Source organism: Mobula birostris, chromosome 15 (assembly GCF_030028105.1).
Source record: "Mobula birostris isolate sMobBir1 chromosome 15, sMobBir1.hap1, whole genome shotgun sequence".
Lineage (NCBI taxonomy): Eukaryota > Metazoa > Chordata > Chondrichthyes > Myliobatiformes > Myliobatidae > Mobula > Mobula birostris.
In genome coordinates this window covers 45873231-45885632 of record NC_092384.1, presented here as the reverse complement: position 1 = coordinate 45885632, position 12402 = coordinate 45873231, and the positions used below count along the sequence as shown (strand labels likewise).

Below are 12402 nucleotides of genomic sequence, written 5' to 3'. Positions count from 1 at the left end.
ACGCAGCATCTGTGAGAGGAAAGGAATTGTTGATGTTTTGGGCCAATCCCGCATCAAGCCATCCACTGCAATGAGAAGACATCACCACCAACATCTTCTGCTCCCCGTCCCGTCCCTTTCTGCCTTCCGCAGGGACTACTCCCTCCGTGAGAGAATGGTAAACATAGCACAATATGGCACAGCACAGTATAGGCTCTTCAGCCCATGATGTGCCAGCATTTTAACCTACTCTAAGATCAACTTAATCCTCCTCTCCCCTGAATCCTCCATTTTTCTTACAGCCATGTGCCTATATTGAGAGTCTCTTCAATGTCCCTATTGTATCTCCCTCCACCAGCACCCCTGGCAATGTGTTTCATCCACCCACCACTTTCTATGTGTTAAAAAAAAACAGGTAGAGTATTAAATGTTGCTCCTCCAATTTGTGTTGGTCTTCATCCTGGCAGTAGAGAAGGCCAAAGATAGGCAGATCAGTGTGGCAGTGGGGAGGGGAGTTGAAATGGTCAGCAACTGGGAGCTCGTGATGGCTATTACAGACTGAGCATAGGTGCTCTATGAAACAGTCGCGGAGTTTCTGCTTGATGTTCCCAATGTTGAGCACCGAAAGCAGTAGACAAGGTTGGGAGAGATGCAGATGACCTTTGTCTCATTTGGAAGGACCCTTTAGGTCCTGGGATGGTGGTGAGGGAAGGGGTGTAAGGACAAGTGTACATTTACTGTGGTGGCAGGAGAAAATGCAACGGGTAAGGGGAGTGGGAGTGGAGGATTGAGTGGACTGGGGAGTCATGGAGGGAGTCGTCCCTTCAGAAGGGGGAAAGGGATGGGGAGCAGAAGATGTTGCAGGTGATGGCTTCTCATTGTACTTGACAGAATGATTAAGGATGATGTGCAGAGATGGAGAAACAGGGAGAAAAAGTATGGCATCCTTACAAGAGACAGGGTTGTCTTTTTTTTTTAGTACCAGAGAGATGAAGTTTAAGTAGCTGTGGGACTTGGTAGATTTATGGCAAGTATCAGTGGAGAGTTTGTTTCCTAAGATGCAGACTGAAAGATCAAGAAAAGAGAGAAAAGTGTCCTAAATCTTCCATGTGAATTTAAGATCAGGGTGAAAGTCAGCGGCATAGGTGATGAGATTGAGTTCTGCAGGTGTGCAGGAAGCAGCACCAATTCAGTTGTCGGTGTAATGGAGAAGGAGCCGGAGTGGTATCAGAACTGGTGTGAAATGGGCTTTCCATATCACCAGTATATACCTGGGCCCTACGTGAATGTCTGTGGCCTTACCTTTGATTTATAGAAAATGAGAATTGACAAAAGAGAAGTTGTTATTTCAGGTAAGAACAAGTTCAGCCAGGTAGATGTGAGTATTGGTTGAGGGGAACTGGGTGGATCTTTGTTGTAGAAAGAAGTGGAGGGATTTTATGCCTTTCTGATGGGGGTGGGCCTGTAAAAAGACTGAACATCCATACTGAAGATGCCACAATGGGGGCCAGAGAATTTGAAGTTGTCCAAATGGCAGATAACGTACGACTTGTCCGGACATAGATGGGAAGGGAATGGAGAAGGCAATGCAGGATGGTGTGGAGGTCTGACCTAAGAAGTGTTCAGTGAAGCAAGAGCAAGCAGAAACATTGGGTCTACTAGGACAGTCCTGTTTGTGGATCCTGGGTAAGGAATAGAAATGGGAAGTGCAGGGTTGTAACACTAGCAGGTTAGAGCCTGTGGAGGGGAGATCTCCTGATGTAATGAGATCTATGACAGTTTGGGAGATGATTGCCTGATGTTTGTCAGTGGAGTCATTGTGAGTAGATGGTGAGTACTAGCACATATCAGGCTGAGTGATCTGTTCCTTTCTTTCAAATCTTACCATCTCCAAATGCTTAATTTTGGAAATAATTTATAAGATTTTACTTTAATTTTCCCTTATTCAATGGACAGAAAGTCCTGACTTTTGAAAGCAGTAAAACTATAAACTTCTGTAGCCACTAACATTTGGAATTAGTTTGCTGTAGTTTTTAACTGCATTCCAATTTGCTTGTACCGAGATGGGCAGATTAGCATGTAATACTCACATTGTGACCTGTTATTGTCTTGTGCAGACGTCATTCTTTCACACTAAATAGCGCATGTATGAAGTTTAGAATCCCCTTTGTCCTTTGTCCTCTAACTGAAATCCCATTAAGTCTTGCCTTTTAGGACCTATTTCATTTGACAATTCTTTTTTTCTTATGGGGCTACCATTTAAATATTTTAATCTAAGAACTTTTTATTTTGTTTTAAACAGATAGTAAAATACTTGCTGAATTATAATGCAAAATTGAATAAGAAAGATTTGTATGGTAATACACCATTGCTGCATGCTTGCCTTGGAGGCTATCTGGAAATAGCTGAGTTGCTGCTGGAGGTAGGAACATCACTTTGTCGATTTTGTTTTTATAGTTAAGATGTTGCTTCTAATTCTGGTGAAGTCTGATTTTTGTCTTTTTTTTCTCTAGCACTTTAAACTCCAGGGTTAAAGCATACTAATTTATTTGTACAGTTTGATATTTTTGCTAGCATTCACTAGGTAAGAAGGTTGTATCTCAAATCCTGCTCCAGAGACTTGAGCACAATCTAGTGTGTCAGTACAGTGCAAATACAGAGGGAGCTCTGTCCAGCAAAAGTTCTCAGCACTTGTTTATCCCTCAGATGGATTTAATATATGGCTCTATATGCAAAGAGCACCCCCGATGGTTTTTGTATTGCTAATTTCAGATTAACAGATCTATGGTTCCATTTCCTCTCTTGCCTTTCTTGAATTGTGGGACTGGATATGCTGTCTTTCAATATGTGGGAATCTGAAGAGGTTCTTAGAATGGTGGCGATTGCTGTTTTAGTATCTTGCCTTTTAATGTTATTTTCCTGTCTATCATATGTGGCTCATGCTTCATGCCTTTATTCCAATTTAAGAACCTTATTTCAAATTCAATGTAACCACTTACAATTTTTGCATACAACTCCACCATATTATGGTTATTTCTTTCTAAGGGTCCCTTGACAATTGAATAATCAATTAATTTGTTTTAATTATGTTATATTAGGTCTAAACACACCTATCACTTTGTAATTGTAACAGAAAATACAGAAAATATTCAGCAGGTCAACACTATATATGTAGATTAAGGTTTCTCAGAATATTGTTTTATACTAATTACCATTACTGTTTGAGGGCATGTACATAGAAACATAGAAAATAGGTGCAGGAGTAGGCCATTCGGCCCATCGAGCCTGCACCACCATTCAGTATGATCATGGCTGATCATCCAACTCAGAACCCCGTACCTGCCTTCTTTCCATACCCCCTGATCCCTTTAGCCACAAGGGCCATATCTAACTCCCTCTTAAATATAGCCAATGAACTGGCCTCAAATGTTTCCTGTGGCAGAGAATTCCACAGAATTCCTGTGCGAAGAAGTTTTTTCCTCATCTCAGTCCTAAAAGGCTTCCCCTTTATCCTCAAACTGTGACCCCTCGTTCTGGACTTCCCCAACATCAGGAACAATCTTCCTGCATCTAGCTTGTCCAATCCCTTTAGGATTTTATACATTTCAGTAAGATCCCCCCTCAATCTTCTAAGTTCCAACGAGTATCAGCCTAGCTGATCAAGTCTTTCATCATATGAAAGTCCTGCCATCCCAGGAATCAATCTGGTGAACCTTCTTTGTACTCCCTCTATGGCAAGAATGTCTTTCCTCAGATTAGGGGACCAAAACTGCACACAATACTCCAGGTGTGGTCTCACCAAGGCCTTGTACAACTGCAGTAGAACCTCCCTGCTCCTGTACTCGAATCCTCTTGCTATGAATGCCAGCATACCATTCGCCTTTTTCACCGCCTGCTGTACCTGCATGCCCACTTTCAATGACTGGTGTATAATGACATCCAGGTCTCGTTGCGCTTCCCCTTTTCCTGATCGGCCACCATTCAGATAATAATCTGTTTTCCTGTTTTTGCCACCAAAGTGGATTACCTCACATTTATCCACATTAAATTGCATCTGCCATGAATTTGCCCACTCACCTAACCTATCCAAGTCACCCTGCATCCTCTTAGCATCCTCCTCACAGCTAACACTGCCGCTCAGCTTCGTGTCATCCGTAAACTTGGAGATGCTGCATTTAATTCCCTCATCTAAGTCATTAACATATATTGTAAACAACTGGGGTCCCAGCACCGAGCCTTGCGGTACCCCACTAATCACTGCCTGCCATTCTGAAAAGGTCCCGTTTATTCCCACTCTTTGCTTCCTGTCTGCCAACCAATTCTCTATCCACATCAATACCTTACCCCCAATACCGTGTGCTTTAAGTTTACACACTAATCTCCTGTGTGGGACCTTGTCAAAAGCCTTTTGAAAATCCAAATATACCACATCCACTGGTTCTCCCCTATCCACTCTACTAGTTACATCCTCAAAAAATTCTATGAGATTCGTCACACATGATGTTCCTTTCACAAATCCATGCTGACTTTGTCCGATGATTTCACCGCTTTCCAAATGTGCTGTTATCACATCTTTGATAACTGACTCTAGCATTTTCCCCACCACCGATGTTAGGCTAACCGGTCTATAATTCCCTGGTTTCTCTCTCCCTCCTTTTTTAAAAAGTGGGGTTACATTAGCCGCCCTCTAATCCTCAGGAACTAGTCCAGAATCTAAAGAGTTTTGAAAAATTATCACTAATGCATCTACTATTTCTTGGGCTACTTCCTTAAGCACTCTGGGATGCAAACCAGCTGGCCCTGGGGATTTATCTGCCTTTAATCCCTTCAATTTACCTAACACCACTTCCCTACTAACATGTATTTCCCTCAGTTCCTCCATCTCACTAGACCCTCTGTCCCCTACTATTTCCAGAAGATTATTTATGTCCTCCTTAGTGAAGACAGAACCAAAGTAGTTATTCAATTGGTCTGCCATGTCCTTGTTCCCGATGATCAATTCACCTGTTTCTGACTAAGGGACCTACATTTGTCTTAAGCAATCTTTTTCTGTTCACGTATCTATAAAAGCTTATACAGTCAGTTTTTATGTTCCCTGCCAGTTTTCTCTAATAATCTCTTTTCCCTTTCCTAATTAAGCCCTTTGTCCTCCTCTGCTGGACTCTGAATTTCTCCCAGTCCTCAGGTGAGCCGGTTTTTCTGGCTAATTTGTATGTTTCTTCTTTGGAATTGACACTATCCCTAATTTCCCTTGTCAGCCACGGGTGCACTACCTTCCCTGGTTTATTCTTTTGCCAAACTGGGATGAACAATTGTTGTAGTTCATCCATGCGATCTTTAAATGCTTGCCATTGCATATCCACCATCAACCCTTTAAGTATCATTTGCCAGTCTATCTTAGCTAATTCATGTCTCATACCTTCAAAGTTACCCCTCTTTAAGTTCAGAACCTTTGTTTCTGAATTAACTATGTCACTCTCCATCTTAATGAAGAATTCCACCATATTATGGTCACTCTTACCCAAGGGGCCTCTCACGATAAGATTGCTAATTAACCCTTCCTCATTGCTCAATAGCCAGTCTTGAACGGCCTGCTGTCTAGTTGCTTCCTTGACATGTTGGTTCAAAAAAAAAACCATCCTGTATACATTCCAAGAAATCCTCTTCCTCAGCACCCTTACCAATTTGGTTCACCCAATCTATTTGTAGATTGAAGTCACCCATTATAACTGCTGTTCCTTTATTGAACACATTTCTAATTTCCTGTTTAATGCCATCCCCAACCTCACTACTACTGTTAGGTGGCCTGTACACAACTCCCACCAGCGTTTTCTGCCCCTTGGTGTTATGCAGCTCTACCCATATCGATTCCACATCCTCCCGGCTAATGTCCTTCCTTTCTATTGCGTTAATCTCCTCTCTAACCAGCAATGCTACCCCACCTCCTTTTCTTTCATGTCTATCCCTCCTGAATATTGAATATCCCTGAATGTTGAGCTCCCATCCTTGGTCACCCTGGAGCCATGTCTCTGTGATCCCAACTATATCATATTCATTAATAACAATCTGCACTTTTAATTTATCCACCTTATTATGAATGCTCTTTGCATTGACACACAAAGCCTTCAGGCACGTTTTTACAACACTCTTGGCCCTTATACAATTACTTTGAAAAGTGGCCCTTTTTGATTTTTGCCCTGGATTTGCTGGCCTGCCATGTTTACTTTTCAGATTACTACTTTTTGCTTCTACCCTCAATTTAGACCCCTCTGTCTCTCTGCACTTGTTCCCATCCCTCTGTTGTGAACTAACCTCCTCTCTCCTAGTCTCTTTAATTTGATTCCCACCCCCTAACCGTTCTAGTTTAAAGTCACCTCAGTAGACCTCGCAAATCTCCCCTTTTTGTACAGGTCACGCCTGCGCCAAAAGGGGTCCCAATGATCCAAAAACTTGAATCCCTGCCCCCTGCTCCAATCCCTCAGCCACGCATTTATCCTCCACCTCATTGCATTCCTACTCTTACTGTCGCGTAGCACAGGCAGTAATCCTGAGATTACTACCTTTGCGGTCCTTTATCTCAACTCCCTTCCTAACTCCCTATATTCTCCTTTCAGAGCCCCTTCCCTTTCCTACCTATGTCATTGGTACCTATATGTACCACGGCCTCTGGCTCCTCACCCTCCCACTTCAGGATATCTTGGACGCGATCAGAAATATCCCGGACCCTGGCACCAGGGAGGCAAACTACCATCCGGGTCTCTGGACTGCATCCACAGGATCACCTATCTGACCCCCTTACTATCGAGTCCCCTATTACTACTACCCTCTTCTTCCTTTCCCTACCCTTCTGAGCTACAGGGCCGGACTGTGTGACACACATACTGTACAATTCCAACCAGTATTTTCTGCCCATTTGCTGTTCTGTAACACCATTCAAACCTATTTCATTTCCTGGCTTTCTAAGCTGAGACCTTTCTCTCCTCTGCCTTTACCCCATGTTTTTTATCCCCTGTTCTAACCCTCTAGGGTAGAGGGAGTGAAACAACATTCAGAACCTTGGAGTGATGGAGTTTATCCTAATGAGGAACAGTTAAGAATCTGGGTCCGTATTATCTGCATTTCAGAGAAGTGGGAGATAATCACATTGAAACAAAATTATCACTGGGTTTGATAAAGTAGGTGGTAGAATGATGTTGCCCTTGGCTGGAAAACTTACAGCCAAGGTTCATGCTCTCAAAATTAGGGATCAGCCTTTAAGGACTGAGGTGAGATGAGGTTTCTTCATTCAGAGAGTAGTAAACTCTTCATCCAGTAGGATTACAGTGGTTTGATCACTGAGTATTTTCGAAACAAAGGCATTTTTGGGTAAGGGCTCGTGAGGGGAAGTGGGGGTGAGACAAATGATAAGTTACGATCTCAGTGAATGACTGGACAGGCATGAGGTGCCAAATAACTGCTCAGATTCTTATGTTTTTATTCTATTCTGAGGATGCAAAAGGTATTTAACTAATGAGAGCCGGGTTTGTTTGAACGATATTATCTTGTTATAAGTAGATGTATACTCTTCAGTTCCTTTCCCTGATCACCTGTAGAGATATGGAACACATTCTCAGCCGCTTTGCAATATCTCTTTCCATTTAAATTTCACTTGTTTCTGTGCAGTTGAACTAAGCATTATAATTTTGCGTATAATAGTTTCTGTTTATATCCTGCAGTAAAGGAATAACTGATATATTTGACAGATTTATTTTTTGTCTTGTTTATGTAAATGTGTGCTGGCTCCGACTCGTGCTAATGTTGATTTACTTTCCAAATCCTCAGCACGGCGCCTCTGTTAACGTTGCCAACAACCAAGGAAACACTGCTCTGCATAAGGCTGTAAAGGGACAGTATGAAGCTCTTGTCCATCTGCTTGTGTGCAATGGAGCATCAGTCAGTTTGAGAAATAAACAACAGTGTACACCAGTGGACTTTGCAGAAGCAGTCTGTGGGAAGGTAAAAGCTTGAAACGGCAGCTCGTTATGAATCATAGAATCTCTGGAATGTAAGAATTAGCAGGAGGAGCCAAACTACCCCTTGAACCTGTTTTGACATTGAGTGAAATTGGGCCACAAATCCAACCTTGACTGTTTTTCCACTTGTTTTGCTTTGACCTTGGTTATTGAGATCAGACTTGACTGAAACCAGCCATTGCCCATCTGTTGCCCTCTGATGCCATCATGAAGTTTCACAACTGTCTATATGAAACATATCTTCCTGATAGTCACTAAGTAGCCAAACCCGTTCCCTAAAACTACAACCCCTTGTACCTGACTCGCTGATCAAGGGACGTGGTCACACTGCTGTCATCCTTTCAGCTTCCTTAGAACTTCATGTGCTTCGTCCTGATCACCTTTTGTCCTTCTAAACTTCAGAGAATGTAGGTCCTTTTTATTCAACCCACCTTCATTAAAACAGTCTTCTCTTCCCTGGAATCAATGTAGTAAACCTTTTGATGCCTACAAGGCAGATGTACGCTTTCTGAGATTAAAAAAAAGTGAAAATTGTATTAAGTACAAACGTTTGTAGTTCAGATGTGATCTACAGAGCCCTGTGGAATTGTAACTAGCCCCTGCTGAGAATTTCCAGAGTTAAGGGCCAGCTTTCTATTTGCCTACACAATTATCTAGTTCTGCCTTACCTGGCTGTTAATGTACTGCGATTCATATACTAGGATATCCAAATATGTCTGAACAATATTTAATACAGAAGAAAGCCATTTGCAACAGAAACTATCAGTCCAGTTAGTTTCACGCCCCTCTTTTCTCTTAATACCCTGTAAATATTTGTGGAGTCTCTAATGAGCCTAATTATGAGTAATTGCAAAGTTATTTATAAACAAAAAAGGATAATCGATTCTTTTCACATACAGCCATAACATGCATCATTTTGCATTTTCAGAAAGTAATGTTAGTCCGTGTTTAAAATGGCAAGTCGAAGGAGAATTTCAGAAATATGGTAAATGAACTAATTCAGATCTGAACCTTAATTTCTGTTAACACCCAGTTTAAAAGTACAAAAAAAAACACCTCTTGTTTGTGATCTCCAGCCTGACCTGCTAGGTATTTGCGCCAATTTTTGTTTTAATTTAACTTTGTCTAAAATCTCTCTGAAATTATCATTTGACATTAATTTAAGATGATACAGAAAGGATTGCTGGTCAATATATTTGCATCAGAGAAATCCCACAGCAGTGTTCATTGATATTTCATGAAGTTCAACTCTATGAAAAGTTTTAATGCTGTTGTTGGAAGAATTCAGCCATCATTAAAGCAAGGAGAATATCAGTTGGGCAGAATTTCACTTGAACTTAACCATAGTGTAAGAAAAGTACAGCACACAATCAGGCCCTTCGGCCCATTTAGTCAATGCCAAAACCAGAATACTTATTCACGTTAAAAATCATATGAGCCATTTTACATCATTAATGAAATAATTTCCTATGAAAGGCAAGTGATCCTTGTGTGTGTGTGTGTGTGCACGTGTGTGTGTTTGTGTGTGTGTTCAGTTATAAGATACCTATTATGCATGGTGTTGCTTGGGTTATAATATTGGCCAACATGGTATTTACAGTCTCCATCAGCGCAGATGCATCACAAGGCTGTGTTTAACATCCTGCTCTGCTTGCCTTCTAATTAAAGCTCAATGCCATGTTTAAGTTTGCTGACGACACCACTGTTGTTGGCCAAATCAAAGGTAGTGATGAAACAGCATAAAGGAGGGAGACTGAAAATCTGGCTGAGTGGTGCCACCACAACAACAAACCCCGCACTCGATGTCAGCAAGACCAAGGAGCTGATTATTGACTTTAGGAGGAGGAAACCAGAGGTCCCTGAGCCAGTCCTCATCGGGCAATCGGAGGTGTTGAGGATCAACGACTTGAAATTTTTCAGTTTTATCATCTCAGAGGATCTGCCCTGGGCTCAGCACATAAGTGGTTACGAAGAAAGCGCGACAGTGCTTCTACTTCCTCAGAAGCTTTTGAAGGTTTGGCATGACACCTGAAACTTTAACTTCTATAGATATGTGGTGGAGAGTTATTTTGACTGGTTGCATCACTGCTTCAGATGGAAACACCAGTGCTCTTCAACAGAAAGTCCTACAAGAAGTAGTGGTTGTGGCCCAGTCCATCGTGGGTAAAGAGCCTCCGAACCATTGAGCATATCTACATGGAGTGCTGTCACAGGAAAGAAGCATCCATCATCGAGGACCCCACCGCTCAGGCCATACTATTTTCTTGTTGTCATCAGGAAAAAGGTACAGGAGCCACAGGACCCTCACCACCAAGTTCAGGGACAGTTATTACCCTTCAACCATCAGACTCTTGAACCAGAGTTGATAGCTTCACTTGCCCCTTCACTGAACTGTTCCCACAATCTATGGACTCACTTTCAAGGATTCTTTATCTCATGTTCACCATATTTATTGCTTGCTTGCTTGCTTATTTATTTATTTATTTATTGTTGTTGTTGTTGTTGTTTTTCTCTTTTTTATTTGTAAAGTTTGTTGTCTTTTGCACATTAGTTGTTTGTCTGCCCTGTAGGGTGCGGTCTTTCATTGATTCTATTATGTTCTTTGGAATTACTGAACACGCCTGCAAGAAAACAAATTTCAAGGTTGTATATGGTGATATAGAAACGTTTGTACATGTACTTTGATTCAGTACAGGCTTTCATTTCAACTACTTTGGTATCAAGTGGAAATACAGGTAGCATTTGATGCTAGCACTAAAGTAACACCTCCTATTATCCATCTCCAAAGGGATCACACCACCAAGCACATCTTTCCCTCCCCCCCCCCCCGCTTTCCGCGGGGATTGCTCCCTATGCGACTCTCTTGTCCATTTCTCCCCCCCCCCCCCCATCCCTTCCCACTGATCTCCCTCCTGGCACTTATCCTTGTAAGCGGAACAAATGCTAAACCTGCCCTTACACTTCCTCCCTTACCACCATTCAGAGCCCTAGACAGTCCTTCCAGGTGAGGCAACATTTCACCTGTGAGTCTGCTGGTGTGATATACTGTGTCCGGTGCTGCTGGTGTGGCCTTCTATATATTGGTGAGACCTATATATTGGTGAGACCTGATGCAGATTGGGAGAGTGCTTCGCTGAACATCTATGCTCTGTCTGCCAGAGGAAGCAGGATCTCCCAGTGGCCACACATTTTAATTCCACGTCCTATTCCCATTCCAATATGTCAATCCATGGCCTCCTCTATTGTCGAGATGAAGCCACACTCAGGTTGGAGGAACAACACCTTATATTCCGTCTGGGTAGCCTCCATCCTGATGGCATGAACATTGATTTCTCTAACTTCCGTTAATGCCCCTCCTCCCCTTCTTACCCCATCCCTATCTATCTATCTATCTATCTATCTATCTATCTATCTATCTATCTATCTATTTATTTTCTTTCTCTTTCCCTCTCACAATAACTCCCTGGCTGTTCTCCATCTTCCTCTGGTGCTTCCCTCCCCCTTTCTTTCTTCCAAGGCCTTCCGTCCCATGATACTCTCCCTTCTCCAGCCATGTATCCCTTTTGCCAATCAACTTTCCAGCTCTTGGCTTCATCTCTCCCCCTCCTGTTTCCTGTCTTCTCCTATCATTTCAGGTCTCCTCCCCCCCCCCCCCAACTTTCAAATCTCTTACTATCTCTTTTTTCCGTTAGTCCTGACGAAGGGTCTTGACCTGAAATGTCGATGGTACCGCTTCCTATAGATGCTGCCTGGCCTGCTGCATTCACCAGCATTTTGTGTGTTACCTCCCATTAATATTGTATACAACATCTTGTAAAGATCAGTCTAGAGCTTCAATGGCTCCTTTGTGAGCCATTGAAAATTCACCCCAGACAATATTTACAATGCTGTAGAATTTTTTATCCTTTCCAGTCTCCAAGCAATGTTACATGTTGGAATCTGTCAAATTTAAAGGGAGTTTAATAGCTGAATGTGCAGTTTTTCCCCAAATTCAAAGTTTTGAAACAATGCCTAATGATGTTGTGTCCAGGGCAATTATGTTTTGTCTTTAAATGTTATGTCAAAGTAGATTAATAAGTTTTTCCTGTACCATCAGAAGCATCAAAATAACCTATTTATTCCTTAATTGTTGCAAATAGCTTCTGTTATAGTACCTAAGGCATTTCTTTGATATTTCACAAAACTTTGTTCTTTATCTGAATCCCCTAACTGGTTTAAATTGTAGTTGGCCCCCCACAGAAACTCAGTGCACAACTTTTCATTATTTCTTTGTGACTCAGGTCAACTAAGCAACTGGGGTTAGGTTCTTGGATCACTGGGATCTCTTCTGGGGGAGGTATGACCTGTACAAAAGGGACGGGTTGCACCTGAACCTGATGGGAACCAATATTCTCATGAGCAGGTTTGTTAG

At 42.1% G+C, this 12402-nt stretch overlaps 1 protein-coding gene across 4 annotated transcripts in view; it reads left to right on the top strand.

Annotated features, from left to right (window-relative positions):
- The window catches only part of ankrd27 (ankyrin repeat domain 27 (VPS9 domain)), a 104293-nt gene that overhangs the window by 80506 nt on the left and 11385 nt on the right, over positions 1–12402 (top strand). For all 4 annotated transcript variants that reach the window (XM_072279704.1, XM_072279703.1, XM_072279706.1 and 1 more), the window contains 2 exons: positions 2282–2401; positions 7801–7974. In XM_072279704.1, coding sequence (XP_072135805.1) covers positions 2282–2401; positions 7801–7974 — 294 coding nt within the window. The remainder of the gene's footprint in view (positions 1–2281; positions 2402–7800; positions 7975–12402) is intronic.